This window comes from Molothrus aeneus, chromosome 18, assembly GCF_037042795.1.
Source record: "Molothrus aeneus isolate 106 chromosome 18, BPBGC_Maene_1.0, whole genome shotgun sequence".
NCBI classification, from domain to species: Eukaryota; Metazoa; Chordata; class Aves; order Passeriformes; family Icteridae; genus Molothrus; species Molothrus aeneus.
The window spans coordinates 8,678,788-8,695,996 of record NC_089663.1 but is presented as its reverse complement, the minus strand read 5'-3'; the positions used below and the strand labels follow the sequence as shown (position 1 = coordinate 8,695,996).

General features: G+C 39.6%; 1 protein-coding gene across 1 annotated transcript; it reads right to left on the bottom strand.

Moving 5' to 3' along the window:
• Positions 1-284: 284 nt before the first annotated feature.
• SUSD2 (sushi domain containing 2) lies at positions 285-16,932 on the bottom strand. The gene is made up of 15 exons (XM_066562577.1): positions 16,705-16,932; positions 15,255-15,459; positions 13,779-13,930; positions 13,115-13,282; positions 12,715-12,889; positions 11,070-11,271; positions 9,949-10,034; positions 9,463-9,731; positions 8,342-8,485; positions 7,780-7,935; positions 6,488-6,736; positions 5,904-6,176; positions 5,198-5,383; positions 882-972; positions 285-572 (listed from the first exon to the last, which is right to left on the bottom strand). The coding sequence occupies exons 1-15, from the start codon at positions 16,769-16,771 to the stop codon at positions 560-562; spliced, it is 2,436 nt and encodes an 811-aa protein (XP_066418674.1). The 5' UTR covers positions 16,772-16,932; the 3' UTR covers positions 285-559.
• Between the last annotated feature and the right edge of the window lie 277 nt (positions 16,933-17,209).

Below are 17,209 nucleotides of genomic sequence, written 5' to 3'. Positions count from 1 at the left end.
CAAGGTACATCCTTGTACCCCCTTAACAACACTGCTGTGTAATCAAATAGCAACCCATACAGGCAGAGAACAATTTGTCATTCTGAAGGGGAACAATCAAAATACAGTTTGTAGGCCTTAACTATTGTATCAATACACAGTGTCGATGCATCTCACTTTTAGCATACAGAAACCTCCTGCCATATAAAGTTGTAAGGTTGATTTTGAGGGGGAAAATATGCTTACATTTCTTTTGGCCTTTGTGACACATATAGAAAGCAAAAAACGGTCTTCATACAGTAGCATGGCTTTACACATATATTTTAATATCATGGCATAATATGCCACGTTCTTATTTCTTTGAGCTGAATTCATTGTGAATGTAGCATTTTTGAGTGATGAAATACTGAAAAACAATATCAGTGTTCTGTTAGCTTGGCACTGTGCTTTTTTTTTTCTTTTTTGTGACAGGTTCAGAAGTATTTAGTTCTTCCTCATACATACAGTCTTCTTTCCAAGGGCTGGAACCCCATTTTGTTTCCGTTCACTCAATTTCGATTCCATTTTATCTGGCATTCTATTACTTGTGAACACTGGAACAGAGAAGGATTAAAAATTTGTAACAGTTGCTAACAAAGTTCAGAAAATTAACCATATCTCCATTAACCATCACTCAATCCACCAGTATTCCTGGCATTTTCATTCACTATGCTGCCCTCTTTCTCCACTAGTCAGTTTCACATACAGTTCAGTGTTTATACATCAGTTGCACTTTTTTTTTTACCTGTAGCACACTAGCAGTTTGTTGCCAGTGGTCATCACTAAATTATTATTTAAAAAGTCATAGCAGTTGCTATTTCTTTAAGAGGTTCATTTGTGTTTTCAGTTCAGTCAAGGCTTACCTCTCCTTTCTGCATAAATAACCCAGACGTCCCAGGACCGCAAGGCCAACTAATCCAAATACACTGCCAATAACAATTACTTGTTTGATAGCTGAAAAACAGAGACCAACCACAAAAAAACCATGAAGACTTTGATATACATATTTTCATATCTGTTTGAATGCAATTGCACGACAATTTTTGAAACTGTACATATAGTGTTAATTTTTCTATTCTCTTTATTTGTGGAGCTGCCTCCCTTGGCAGTGAGATTGGACTGAATGATGTCCAGAGGTCCCTTCCAACCCTTTACCCTTTCAGATTCTCTGAAACTGGTAAAGATTAGGAACTCACAGAGTTCCTACATTTAACTGTTAGGGCAGGTGGCTGCAAAAGCTTTGTAACACAAAGGGTGGCTAGTGGTTAATTTGTAGTCAACATTTTGAATGTGCAATATTGATGTGGAACTGTCAATCCCAAGAACTGAAATGGTTTTCAATCCTTATTCCATATGGTTTGATTACTTTAAATTTTGGCATTATTTTTTGAAACTACCTTTGCTGCTTAATAATCTACATAAAAGAGAAGTGACTGCTCTGATGTGGGTACACTGAACTGCATCAGAGAGTTTTAACACACTAAAACACAAAAAGTGTCAACTTGATTCTGTGACTGCCTAACAAGGACACCTGAAAGAGAGAAACAAACCAGATTATAAAACAAATTTTGAATAAAAATTATCATTTTGTTTTCTTATTCTACTAAGCAGTGGCAGATTAGATTCCCATATAAGAATATTTGTAAAAGTTAGGAGATGCAACATGTGGAATGAACTGTCTGGGAGAAACAATAATTCCTGCATTTTGTATCTGAGCCTTAATACATCAGGGCTGCATTTTTGTCAGCCCTTCCTTCCATCACTTTGTCACACCTGCCCAACCCACAGCCTAGCACACAGTGATGGCAGAGTGACAGAACAGACACTTCTATGATCCTAGAACAGATTATTCAGCTGCTGATCTGGTTTATAGTGAAGTTTAAGGAAAGAAATGAGGTACATAAACTGTTTCACAAGCATTGATCCATCATCCAGTAAATTCTTAACAAGGCTTAATGTTTGTCTTACACATCCCTCACAGGGAGGCACCCAGTCTCTGCCAAGTGATGAGAACTCACCACTGGCTAAAGTAGTTAGTCCAGTAGTGATTTGCCTCTGTTGTGAAATCTTTGTGTTTAGAAAAAGCATAGAAGACTAATGAGATTTCTGACAGCTTTTCAAAATGAACAGCATTTACACAGAGCCTGAGACTGGAAAAGGAAACCTAAATGTGAATAGAGGAGGAGGGGGGGAAAGGAGAATGTAACCCAAAAGACAAACAAAACTAGATTGCCCTTGATATCACCATATTGTCTGTCTCAGAAAGACTCTATGTACATATGTTGCCACTATCTTATGATTTTTAGCTGGATATTACATCTCATTTTACTAGAATCTCCTTTTTGCTTTTGCTGGATGTCTTCTTTGTTCTTCCTCTTTGTGATATTCAGTGAAGAGAGCTTGCTGTGGTACTGGCAAGACTTGCAGTGGGATTGTAATTAGAAGCATAGCAAAATAATTATTAGCAGAGGATTTCCATGGAAACTTTAGTCCAAGGAAGCAAAACTCAAAAACAACAATATGCATGCCCAACAACATAATTTGTATTTGAAGTTTCAAAATACCGAAACGGATTTTGTAAAATAACTGGCATTACATTTTCTTGTTTCCACCTCTTCCTATCCAATTTCCCTGGTTCCCATATCTTTATTTTAAATATTCTCTTTTGAAAAGGCATATAGCAACTAAAAAAACCTTGATGATTTGCAAGACAGAGCTTGAATCTGATGTGCTACACAACTGCAGCATCATGAGCACAGCACTGTAAAGAAATACACCTGTAGGCTTAGAATAACAGAGGGCTGGGCCCTGTGCTCCTGAGCAGCCTGAAAGAAATAACTTCAGAAAGTGTGTGTTTAATAGTTCACTTTCAAAGTAAAAAAGTGACTGCTGATCACAGTGGCTAGGTCAGTGATCACCCATTCAGGCACCCAGAAATTGGGAAGGGCTGTCCATTAATTTTGTCACCATTTTCCTGGTGTCAAGAAGGTCTTTGTCACAGGACTTGATAAAATGGATGTTGGTGAAACAGCAGCATGCTGCTGTGTAAGGAGGAAAACAATAAAGAAAACTGATCTCAGGAACAACAGATTTTGACAACACAAGGATCTTTTCTGTTCTGGAGAAGAGAAGGAGGCTTGGGGGATGGAGAATAGAGAAAATAGCCAAATAGAGAAGTAAGACAAGGAAAACTGGCACTGGATTTCAGCTGTGTCTTGGACCATGGGCAGAAGTTTCTTTAGTGAAAAACAAGTGCTAGCTGTCCATGCTTTAAAAATATGAGAAGTTTAGCTATTAGTAAAGGAACTTTGAACTGTATTGCCTCTCTTCTCTGTAGAGACCTGGGCCTGCCAATAAAATAGCCTTCTCTGACAAACACTGACATCTAGCAGAGCTCCTTATGGAAGAAGGAGAAACAAGGCTAGCTATAAATGCCACTAGTAGGGCATAGCAGTAAGAAAAAAAGAATAGAGAAATTTGTATTTTATATTGTGTTGCTCAGTTGTTGGTGTTGTCAGCATCCTGCTGCTGTGGACAGCATTGGAGAAGTTGGAGTATGCTGCTGTGGACAGCATACTCCAACTTCCTGCAGCTAATAAAACCCATCCATTTTGGTTCACATTGCATATTAACTAGAACAAAAAATATCAAATAGTAAGGAAGATCTTTGTTGCAATCAGATCAATAAAATTCTTTCACACCTTGTTTTTCTTTGTCACCTTCCAGGAAAGCATTGGAAAACACTGTGGGTTTTGTTTGCTTATCCACAAAGCTGTGTCACATCTCCATCATTCTGAATGCAATCAGTCACTGCATATCTTCCAGCTCCTTTCCTCTGATCTCACAGGGCTGCCTTTCTGTCCCCCTTTTGCTAGTGTAAATGTCAGCATCTGTTTTGCTTATTGAGACTGACTGGCTCTTATCCAGTATGTATGTGGTTGATGGCAGCAGTGGAAAAATATTCTTAGCTTTCAGCTTGGCAGAAAGTTTTGCCATTGCCTATTTAAGATCTAGCCTTTGTGAATTTTTCTGCTGCCCAGACTCACTGCAGTTCATCTTACAAATATTACTAAGTTCAGAACTGCACTGGAAATGTACAAGCAATTGGTACAGGCAGCAGAGGCTGATGAAATGTGCCGGCATGTCAGGAATTTGTTGCTGATGTGAAGTGCACTTCCCACATTTCTTTGGAAGGGTCTTAGAATGGAGAATCTGTTAGTATGAATTATTTGATGAGTGCTTTTGGGAGCTATTAACTCAGCATTGAAAGTGCTTCAACATGCCATCTGGCCTTGCACCACCCTGGTGCTTTGAAATATTGCCATCTTGAGGACATTTGGAGTGTATGTGGTGAATGAATAAAAAGAAAATTTTGGGCCATTTTCTGTAAATCATAGAGACAGCCTATGCTACTAAAATCCAACAATCCCAGGCTAACTGATAATCTATTAGTAGTGACACAAGAGGGAGAATAAATCTGTGTTATTTATACTAAATACTATTGCATCATTCACAATACTTTTACTGCTATAGAATAACAGAATTATGTTTTGAGATAAGATAATATTTTAGAAAAAAAAGAGTGGAAGGGTTCAACAAGTGTGGGCTGTGTCTGCTGTCCAATCACAGAATCACAGAACAGTTGAGGTGGGATGGGACCTCTGGAGGTAATTTTGTCCGACTCCCCTGTTCAAGCAGGACCACCCAGAGTGAGTTGCTCAGGACCATGAGCTGACAACTTTTGAATATCTCCAGGGAGGGAGATATTCAAACTTCTCTGGGCAAACTGTGCCAGTGCTCAGTCATAACCACAGTAAAAAGGGGGTTTCTGATGTTCAGAGGGAAGCTTCTATGTTTCAGAGCATGCCTGTGGCCTCTGGTCTTGTCCCTGGGCACTACTGAAAAAATCCTGGCTCCATCCTCTTTTCACCCACCCTTCAGGTACCTGTACCCATTGATGAAACAAAAATACCTCCACCAAAACACACAAAACCAGCATAAGTCACCTGTTATTTAGATTTGAATAATAGTCTTTCTAGTAATTCAGGCATCTCATGTCCAATGTTTTACCAAGTAAGAGAAGTTGCTTTTGTCAAGGGCCATCATGGTATACTGAGATGGCCTTGTTCTTGATAACGATTTTTTAGTGACAATATGTGATATCTAAAAGGCAACAGACCTGTTACTTGGCTGCACTGGGGTGTGTCCCCTGACCAGGCTCCTGACACTTGGCAAGTTCTTTCCTGTGACCCTCCTGTGAGTTCATAGCCCTCACTGCAGGTGAAATTGATGGTTGAGCCCAGCAGGTAGTTAGTACTATTCTTTCTTCCATTGGTTGGATGATCCAGCCAGCCACAAGAGATCACTAATAAAAGAAACATATCTGGTTAGAGTATTTAGGACTTAGACCAGCAAATCTCCATTGCAATGATTCAAACAGCATTTTAGTGGCAACTCATGGAAAAACAAAGATTTTTAGGCTATCTGAGAGACAATACTTCCTGCTACTTTTAAAATTTATTTTGAAGTCCAAGGAAGACAGCTTAATGTGTATAAAATGAAGATAAACTTTCTGTGCTGTGGTGTTATTATGGAAGAAATGGAAAGAAATTTATTTTGAGTTTGCCTAAGTATTCTATCAGTACAGAGATTTCCTGGTACAAAGACGATTCCCCAAAATCAGATTATTTATAGATGCATGAACCTACAGTTAAGCAAAGCCTCCTCAAACAGTGTTAACTCTTTAGATGCCCTGTAGAAATATCTATGGTGATGCTCCCTATGGGCCATTCACTTAAGGATTGGACTTGATGACCCCAGTGGGTCCCTTCCAACTCAGAATATCCTGTTATTCTGTAATGATGTTTTGTGGAATGTTGTATCACCTGGCTCTAGATGTTCTACCAACAGCTTGTGATTCTGATGGGAAAGTCTTGTGGAACTTCCCACTTGAAGGTTTCTTGTTGTCAGGACATCAAATCTGCAGAATGGGTCAGAGCCACAGCGTGAGACCATCTCTTCTAGCAGGGGATCAGCAGGGTCTTCATGAGGGGAGAACACGGGCAGAAAGGAGGCATTGTGCTTGTCCCCATAAAAGAAACTGTCCAGTAAGAACTCCGTGTCATAAGTAAAGAGAGAAGTTCCATTTTCAATTGCCCCTTGGGAGAGAGAGACAGAAAGAGAGATTCACATGTAACATTGCCAACACAGACCACCTTCTGCTATTAATCCAAGTGTTTATCTACAGAGATGTAGCTGGAGCTGGAAGAGATATAGGTACAAAGTGCTGCACATTCCATCATGGTTCTGTTTTCACTCCCCAGATGGGCAGAGGAGGGCATATTTCTCTTACTCCTTTTCTTCCCCCCATACTGGTTGCTTGGCACAGACTTAATTTCCTAGTCCTTAAATCATAAGCTGTCTTAAATTTGTAAAGAAAATGTAATAATAAAGCATAAAAATTACTTACAGCTAGCTCCAAACTCAAACACCTGCTGGGGACTTGCATGAACTGACATGGTGGTTTTATTCTTGAAGGTGTAGTCATCCTGTGGATTGCCATTCATTACTCCAAAGAGACCCCATGTGTGATTCATAAACTTCTCTGGGAGCAGAACTGTCAGGGTCAGAAATCCTCCATTTCCCCTTATTTCCACTCCTGACCCAGAAGAGAACATCACTGTGATGTTCTGATCAGGTGTAGAATAGAGGAAGAGACCTATAACCATGAGAGGAAGAGGACAAAATAGCGAATTATCCATAGTGAAAAAATTGTTGTGTTTTAGCATCAGTTTAAATCATCAGTTTTAGCCATTTTTCATACAGCTTTTCCTCCCTTCCACTCTGAGCTGCACTCTGAGAAGCATTTAAAGGGAAGCCACACCTTCACACTACAATTGTGACAAGATGGCTACTAGAGAGTGGCAGAAAAGAGAGGTCCACTGTTGATATAAGATGCCTCCTGCCAGTGTCTCAGGAGCTAAGATATGAGATGTCCACATCAGAGAGTGGCTGTGAGCTGGAAGCACTGCTCTCAGTGGTCACAGTTTTCCTCTCCTTCTCCCTTGTCTTGTCAACACCTCCCTAATATGGCTTCTTCTCCAGGCCCCCTCGATGGCCCCCTTTCATTTTGTTTTCCTCCCTGCATCTCTGCTTCTGCAGCTCCCTGGCAGTGTAGCCCTCCACCTGCTCTTCAGCCATGTGAGGAATATGAATTGCTAGCCACAGAAATGTTCCTCTGCTGAACAGGGAGATTACTGTTAAAATTTAAGTGATGTATCATGAGTATTTGTCAAATTATCATTAAGACTAATCAAATGATCACAGCCCTGTTGGACAGAAAGTCAACTTTTGATAGTCTTTTTGGCAGAAGAATAGAGGAATAATATCTGACCAATTGAGAGAGCTCCCAATAGGTAAATATGAAATTGAGTTATATTTTAGTATATATTTTAGTTACATTTCACTATATTCCGTTTTATTTGTTTGGCTTCATTGTACTAGATGCAGTAAGTTCAAAGCAGAATGCAGAGGACAGGGTTTTTAATTCCATTCACTGTCCACAGGATGAGGGGGAAAATCTCTGCTCTACAAACAAGTGAAAGAGGACATGGAAACCATGGACACTGAAGCCACCTGTTAGAACACTTGACAAAAGGATGCTGAAAAAAGAGTTGAAATGCATACACCTAGAGACACCTTTAACTCTCCATGGGCTCCATCAGAATGGAATTGCTTACAAGGCTGATATGTGTAACTAACCTTTCAAGTCCATCCAAGTTTGTTCAGAGAAGCTGAGAACCCTCTGGTTTAGGAGGACCTCCAGATGCAAATCCTCAGAGTAGCGCACTTCAATCACATCAGAGTTGTTCTCCTGCATGGCCACTGCACACAAGCCTGTCCCCCGAGCCTCAGTTCCTTCCAAATAAAAAAAAAAACAACAATGCTATCAAAATGCATCAGCTGGCATTGACTGATTTCTAGAACTGGCCTTCTGTTTCCTTATTGATGAGAATGGGCATGGAGAGAAATAAGAATTTTTTTGGAGCTCTTAAACACAGTAGAAAACTGTACACTTCCATTACTCACACCCAATAAAAAAACCTAGCAATTAAACTTTGATTGGGAAGCTTTTCCTGAAGATGTTGTCTGCTTTCTGATTATCTTCAGAATGGAGACTGTTCACAAATGGCCAAAAAAAAAAGACTAGAGATGACAGGAGGATTGCTGCTAAGTGCAAATCAAGCAAATATCAAATCTCAGTTCTGCAAATCTCAGAAGTTCTGCGATTTGCAGAGCTCTGCTTCCTCTCTTACCAACTCACCATTGGAAAAGTGTGCCTGCTGTGTCCTCCCTTGCACTCTCAAGGATGTGAGATTAGACTCTACCAAGGTGTATTCTCCTAGGCCATTGAAGGTGAAGTTCAGACCATCAAATGTAAAGAAATGAGGATCCCCAAAAGCAGATGCTATTTTTAAAAACAAAAAGAGAATAAAGATCAAGCAAAAATCACAACCTGTTACTCCTCAAGTTCATGAGAAAGGAAAGAGAAGTCTCTGTCACATGCAATATATGGGGAGATTTGGACATGAATACAGAGCTACTGCTTTATCTCTGCATCCATATCCTTTGCACCCTTATCCCCTTTTGCATTTCCAACTTCCATGTAAATTTCTCCAAGTTCCCAATTATTTATCTTCCTTTGTATGCTTTAATCTGTATGGTAACTAATACAATGCACCTTGCCATCAAATTGTAAAGTTGTATTTTCACAAATTCAAACTCTGCTTCAGCCAATACTTTTGATGGGTTTTCTTTAAGCAGCCAGACCACTCATTCATGACCCCTAACTACCTAATACAATGCCCTCTACAGTTTTCTCCTTTTTTCCTGATGCAAACTGCTGCCTCTTTGCACTTCTTTATGGGAGGCCAAGTCCTGCTGGACACCTCAGCATCTCAGCAGCATAGAAGGCAAAATGTGGTAGCAACAGAGGTATGGCAAGACTTGAAGACTGAGTTGAAAGCAAGTGGGAGAAAACCAGACACATTGTAAATTGTAAAACTTTCTTATTTGATATGAATATTTCTCATCATGACAGCTTTTCCAGCTGCTTCCTACCTGTCATTAACCATCTCTAAACACCTTTTTTTCTGAAGAAGTCCACACTGATGATATAAAGTCGTGGGCATTGACTATTATGCTTTGGCTATTTAGGTTCCAGGGATGAGTGAGATGCTCAACAGCAGAAAATCTTGCAGCACAATTAAAAAACACATACAGATTTTGTAAGTGATAGATCAAGATAAACCTTCCATGGAACTTTTCCACAGGACATTGTACCCTCACCATTGTCAACTCATATATGTATGCACATATAGAAATATTCTAAAAGACAACACTATGAAAAATCTACACTCCATAAGGAAATTCTGGAGCCCTTACCAGCTCGGGGCGGGCGGTATGTCCTGCAGTCACTAGAGGGCCGCCTTTTCATATAGAAGTCACAATTGTCAGACCACAGGCAGCAGTAATAGAAGCTGATAACATCATAAAGCCAATGGGAAAAGCCAGGTATCCGGGGAGGCTTCAAGAAAGGTGGAGAACCCCAGTCATGTCCTCGATCAGGTGTGCTGCCTCCGGTGGAGTCACGTGTGAGGATTTGGGTTCCCGTGGAGTCATAGCAGCACTGCTGTCCAGCCCCATACTGGGGACTGGGTGAGAAAAGCAGCAAGAAAATCATCATTTAGCTCTGTGGGGTCCGTTTCTATTTAGGGGTTGCTTAGTGACTTTTTATGGATACAGCTAAATATTTTGTTTGCCAAGCTTTATCTGATGTCCAGTTAGATTTCACCCCTGACTTCTGTGATCCTGCTGTCTCTGAGGTGAAAGGATTACTCAAAAAATTGCAGTTTAAAAAATGTTCTTTACCTGGCTTGAATGGCTCTTACACAATGCACAGCACCAGGATGATAAGTACACACGCTCCCCTTTTCAATGTCACAGCCATAATCTGTCTGAAAAAGATCAATATTCACACTTAATGGGGTTCTTGCCTTGTTGTCCTTTCTGTTCTTACATTCTGTTCCCACCTTTTGTATCTGACATGTGTGTAAAGTTGACATGAACTGGTTAGGGTTGTGTTGAACAGCATGGAATGATAGGAAAAATGGTGAATTTAATACTCAAGTGTCTGGAGCACATGTCTGACCTGAACATTTTGCAGTCTGTTACAACAGACCTTGAAGAACAAAGGCAGCCAGATGGGAATTCAACTGTAAGTGTACAGCAAACACAGACACAGAGTAAATGTTTATCCTATGTTCTTAGATAGAGGCAGTAGATCTATTCTTTATCTTCACAAGCTTTTTCACATCATGTTTGGAGCTTCATAACCAGAGTAGTAACAATTTTTATCTAAACTTTTTTTTTTAAATGCATGAACACATGCCACCATTTGGTATCATAAATAGGAGAGGAAGTCACTCTCATCTGGTCCTCAGATCAGCAGTGTAAGTGAAAGTGTAGACTGAATGGCAATTGATTTCTTAGCTTTTGTCAGTTCCTTGATAGCAGTGAAGCGAAGGAGGAAGGAAGCAGGTTAAAGGAAATAATGGATTACAGCTCTGGGATTGAGCTCTGATGTACATGGCAGAAGGGTTTGCAGCAAAGTATGAAAAACTAGGCAGAAATAGTTTGCCACAGCACGGGATATCACCTTCAAACACAGACTGTCCTCTTGTAGGATCTTGAAGAAGCCATACCTGCTCCCAGCTCCACAGAGTGTTTTCAGTTTGCCATTGGAACTACTGCTTTAATTCCCTGTTTGAATGTCATTTCCATCTCCTATTCTAAAGGCACTTGAATTCATACTGCCTAGATAAGCAGTATTTACCTCTGCCATTTGGTATGCTACTTGGGAAAATCTAAATGTAACCTAATTTCCTTGTAATGATGTTTAGAGAAGGGAACAGGGGTGTGTGTGGAGTTTGGCACTCCTTAAGCTTCCACCTGGAATTGTAATAAGCCAGAGGGATCAGTTAATAACTTACATGGAACCTGCCAGTGTCAGCTCTTGCCTGTGCCAAGGTGCAAGGGCAGTCTATAATTTCTTCCATGAAGTTTGGAAGCAATTCTTCCTTCCTGTCCCATTCCATACATTTTGCAGTTGCCCATGCACTTGGGTCATTTCTGAAGTCTTTCTCAAGGTGCCAAGCCAATGCATGGTCTGGGCTCCAGATTGATGGAATATTGCTGGTAAAAAAAAAAGAAAAAAAAGAGAAAAAATAGATCTGATAGCTGAACAAGCACTACTTGGACAGTAGCACTGTGGCTCAATTGCTAATTATAATTAAAAAGCATCTTTTGACTTCCAAGTTATTTCATTGCAAAGCCCACTGCTTTCTTTTTCCTTCAAAAAGTTATGGCACATCAAAATTTTCCAAATTCAGGAGGTGGCAGGACAGCATGCAGCAAGTATGCAATAATCAGAATACATTTTAGTAATAATGATTATGGCTTACATAGATCCTTTTAGAGGAAGGTTTTGTATTCATGCCTTTTGACATTGCAATTTCATTTAGGTCAGAATGAAGAATATCTGGATTCTTTAACAAAACATAAAAACTGTACCCCAGTAATATCAGGACTAATGGCTACAGAAACCATTTAGAATCCTTGAAATGTTCCAAAGCCACTCTGCTTTTCCCCCATGAAAAAAATATCTTACACAAAGTGTAATAAAAAGCCCCCTAGAAGGGGAAAAGGTTATCCTTCTATGTTCAAAAAGGTTCTGACATATTAGCAATATGTTGAAACACTAAAGAGGTGGCATTTATATATTTATATACTCACAGTCTATACCATCTACATCAAACCTGCAGATATGGAAGAATTATGAAAGAATATCCATGGAGCACTTACACAGGTAGTTCACCAAAAATCATGGGGAAATATGCAATGAAATAAAAGAAAATGGCTATAAAATTTGAAGGAATGCAAAAACCTGCACACAAAATAGAAGAGGAAGGCCTGTGGCTGCAGTGATTGAGCTCCACAATTAGGGACTCCTCCACAGTTGTGACAAAACAAAAGAATCAGCAGATCCTACTCTGCTGAGAGCATGGGTTTGGCTGGAGTAATTTTCTTCATAGCAGCCACATTTTAGATCTGTGACCAAGACAGTGCTGATAACACACCAGTGTTTATCTCCTGCTGGCACAGTGTCAAGGTCTTCTCTGTGTCTCGTGCTGGCCCCAGGGAGAAGGCCAGGAGGGAGCACAGCTGAGACAGCCAACCCAAACTGACCAAAGGGATATTCCATGCCCTAGACCAGCATGCCCATCAATAAAACTGCAGGGGTGTTTTTCCAAAGCAGCCCTTACTGGTGACTACCTGTGCATCAGTCTGCTCATGGGAGACTTCATGATTCTTCCTCCATGCTCCTCTTTACTTAGTAAACTTTCTTTATGTTGACCTATAAGTTTTTCTCACTTTTGACCTTCCAGTTTTCTCCCCATTTTTTTTCCCAGGAAATGGATCCTGAGTCTCAGTTTTGAATGCCAAAGGAGACAACAGCTTATAAGGTAGCTATTATTATTATTATTATTATTATTATTATTATTATTATTATTATTATTATTATTATTATTATTATTATTATTATTATTATTATTATTATTATTATTATGCACTTGCCTCTGCCCATCAAAATACTTGCTGGGTATAATTCTCAAAATTCCATAGTCCCATGTACTGTAATTTCCCTCAGCAGGCACAGGAATGAAAGAGTACTTCCCTGTGTTGGGGGTTTCTCTTGCCAAAGTATAAAGGTATTTCCATTCAGCCATCCAGTTTTCGGAATAACTGTCACCTGTCAGATAGAGGAGGAGAAGGGTTTTGGATGCTGGAAAAGAGCAATAGCCACAAGATTGAAATTAGAGGTTTCCTCCCATATGTAAATGAAGAGGAAAAGCTGACATTATTGTAATCAGTTATTTATACTTGCAGGTCTCAGTGAAAGTGATCACAAGCTGTGCAGAGCTCTGCACAAGAGTTATGTGTGTGATAAATGCTTGTAGGAAAAGGGTCACTTTACCTGTTTCCTGGTATCCCCAGACTTCTATGTTGACGTGGGTTGCTGCAAGTGTCTGGTGTGTCCAGGTAAGAGTTAAGTTTCCAGCAGTGTTGGGGGTGCCATAGTATTGCCATTTTGTCTCATTTACCAAAGTGCATTTTTCTCCATCTGAAACTTTGCTGTGATGTACTGCATTGCAGAGCAAAAAAGGAGGGCTAATGACATTTTGGTTTCGCGTAGTTCTGAAAAAGTGCTACTCTATTATTTAAGATTTAGCAGGATTTCCCCTGGTTATGTTTTACACAGCACAGGATGCATGACATGAAAATAATAAGCTGAAGCTGAGAATGCAACCCTTACTAATACTTGCAGTCCTTAGATTACAACACCACAATGCAATTATTTGAAGAGGGGACAAAAAGGGGTAGAAGTAGGGATGAAATGGGAACAGTTTTGGTCAACCTCATTTTTAAGCAGGACTTTTTATCAGTTAATGCTGCTGCTGCTACTCAATTGCTGTGAAAGTTCATCTCTCAAAAGATGAATTAACATGAAGCCAGTGAGACTTTCTTTTCTGAGGCCTGTTAAGGAAGAATAAAAGTGATGAAAAAGAAAAGACTTCTATAATCTTGCATGCATGGAGGAAAAATATAGCAAGAAGAGGGATGCTGTAGATATAAGTAACCTGATAACCAAGTTCCAGAGTAGGGAAACGTTGAACCAGCATCTGTAGAAACTTCAAAAGGTATGAAACCAGTCTCATAAAGCAATGGGGAGATGCAGTGGGCTTTTCCATCCTCATCAATATAGCCACTGGTTGTGATTTGCTGCTTGAACCTGTAGATGTTGAAAATACTTTTTAGTGTCACCATAGATAGAAGGAAAATTCTGAATATTCTTCAACAATCAGCCTTGTGTCATATGTGGATCATTTCAAGTCTGGGGCTGTTTTGCTTGTAGCAGGGAATATAAACTGGAAAAATCTGCCATTACATCAATGTGAATTCTGCTGTGAATTGCACAAATATACAGCAATCCACAAACCTTCAATTTACTATTTAATTTCTGGGGGAGAGAGATATAATAAATTAACAACAAAGGGGCAACAGGAAGAGGAAAATAACGTTATAGCATTAGTAAGATTACAGGGTGGCTAACAATGACCGTGATGCAGTTATTGCAAATTTCTGATTTGTTGATTTGGTTTTTTTTCCCCCTGGTAAGTCCTGTGAGGGCAACGAAAGGAATTTCATGCTGTTGTAGAATTTCTGTTGCAAAGGTTAACTCAGAAGGCACTGCTTGTTATTTAACCATTTGAATCCAGTTAGGGCTCTTGCCCAGAGTCCTGGGGATTAACCCCACCTGTGACTATTCAAAATTGATATATGGGGACTGAATATCTATTCCAAGTATCAGGAGCTGGGGCCTGCCAGGAAATAGGACCTTTGCTTTTCTGCACTGGAATTTGCCTTGGCTATAATTATGTAACTCTCTGCTTCGAAGTACACAGTTATGTTCTACAGAATGAATGCCTTGGTCAAAGGTTTTCCAAATAAAGAATTGAAAACCTTTTCAGGTACTGCTACCCAGATGGGAAGGACTCCAAAATCTCACTCAGAACCTTCTGTGGAAATAATAGCACAACATCTGGGTCATCAAAATTCAGTGTACTCTGTGTATTGCACATGCCATGTGCACCTAAGTGTGATACAGGCTGACACATTTAGGATCCACAGCTTTCTCTTACAGGAAAAACATCAGGTGTCCTACCTACATTTCTGTCTTGCTGTTTTCTCGCTCAGATTAAGAAATAAATACTTCTTTCCCACAAAGGGAAATGCTAGAAAAATATTTACAATCAAGTGCCCTGAAGGGAAAATCTTTTCAAAAAGTCACTGTTATAATATGTTAAGGGAACAATGAGCAGGGTTATGATTGTACCACACAATAACTCCACCTAAAAGAAACAATCCTGTGTGGAAACACAGTCAACAGGTATCCTTGAGGGTGAGATTGAGCAGAACTTTTGCACATTACAGGATTCTAACAACTTTACAACATTTTCACTCCTGTATGGACTGGTGGTAATTGCCTATTGCTGGAGAGTGAGATTTCAAAGTTTTGCCTCCCTTTGGCAGAGGAATATAAAATCAAGGCCCACCTGCATTTTAGCTTAGAAGAGAGATCAAAAGCTGTGTTGTTAATCAAAAAGTCTTTGCCTCCCATAAGAGATCCTGAGTATGGAGAAATTTGAAGACAAAATTCTTTATAATCAGGACAGCATGTCCCCAAGGACTGGCATGTCACCTGGCAAGAACAGGTACCAAGCAGCTCCCCACATCTCTGTGCACAAGAGTCTTCAGCTCCTTGTTAAAGGAAGAAAAAAAGAGTCAGGAATGTTATTGAACTCTTCTAGATGTTCTCTGAAGCACAAGTGCATCATCCAAAGGACTGCTGTAAGTAAATAAAATAGGCTGGTTAAGTTAGTTTAGGAATGTATTTAGGTGAAGGTTATAATCACCTGCATATTAAGGTTGCTCCATTTTGAATAGCGAAATACACTTATTTACCTCCCAGATAGTACATAATTTCATTAATTCCATAGGTATTTTTACATGTAATAGACAGATAAATCTCCAGAGCAGCCCCTCAGTGAGTGTCACTAATTACATTTATTTTTGAGGATAAGTCTTAAATGTACCAGAACCCCACCATCAACCTTACATGGGAATCATTAAGAACAGAAAGCCAGTGCTCTTGGAAAGTTAACATCAGCAACAAAAATGGGCTCCAACACAAGTTTATTAAGAACTACTGAAATGTCTTTGTTTTGTGCATTTCATTTGAGTCTGGCCTTAACAAGGCAGGTGTTAGGAGCTCTGGGTACACAGACAGGTGAGGAGGCTCTTGGCTTACAGACTGTCAGTAATTACTGGACATCACATGGGAAACTACTCAACAAATAAAACAGTGAGAAGGAGACAGACATTACAGTAGCACTGTCAAAAATTACTGGATTTCACAAACAAGGGGGAGTTAATTGAGATGAACAAGCTGCAGAGACAGCTGGGAGCACTGAGGACCTTTTGGGAAGTGGAATCTTGCAAGGATAACACTGCTTGGGAACTATGTCAAGAATACCATGCAATGCTGAGATGATCTAGGTAAGTATCAGAAATTCTAAACTTGGACATGGATCTTGCAAAATTGGAGCCAATTATGAAAAAGTAACTAAGGAAGGATTGATTATTTGGGAGGACACAAGCAAAAAGAAAGGCAGGGATCAAGGTGAGTGGTGAAGAAAAAAAGCACAGGAAAATGCAAAGAAGGGAAGTAAAAATATGAGAAGCTGGAAAGTTTTTCTATGTCTTTAAATATATTTACTGCATTCTCCAGATTGTCTGTTTACTTACAGAAGAATCCACTGACCTGCTGGAAATTACAGAGGAAGGGATTGAAAATGAAACCATGCAGGTAAAATCTGGCCTGTGTGCCTTTGCTTTAGCTTGTATAGATGGTATCAACAATTTCTTGCCAAAGTGTGCATTCTGAAGTGGAGAAGTCAAAAAAGTTTGCAGTTAAAAGCAGCAAAATGTTTGAAAATCACTTACCTGCATTCCAAAGAGCAGTGAGGGTGGAAAGAATGAAGAAATAAACATCTAAGCCAATGAATTTCATATTTTGTCCAGATGATTCAGGATGGCTGATTGTGGCAGTCTTCGTGCTAGTCTGGGAGAAACCTTCAATGGAAACGAGTGTCCAGAAATAAACAAGATTTTCTCTGTTCAAAGGTTTGTTGTAAATTACTGAAGCAAAACAAACTGAATGAAATGCTCCATTTCAGAGGTCGTGTCCAATCCAGGAAAAGATTGAAGGGGAGATAGTCATTGCAACTCCTTCACATTAACAGTCAAGTTTTTCTGAAAGGGGGGTAGATGTTTATTGCTTTACAAGCATTTCTGCTTCAAAGCTCAAGGCCATGGGGTCATTGGCAAAAGTTCTATGCTTTAATTTTGCTGGAGGAACTGAAATCTGTTATCACTTAGAAGAATGATAAAGAATACATGCTGACAGTACAGTTTAGTTCAGAAGATAATGAGATATAGAGGAAGCATG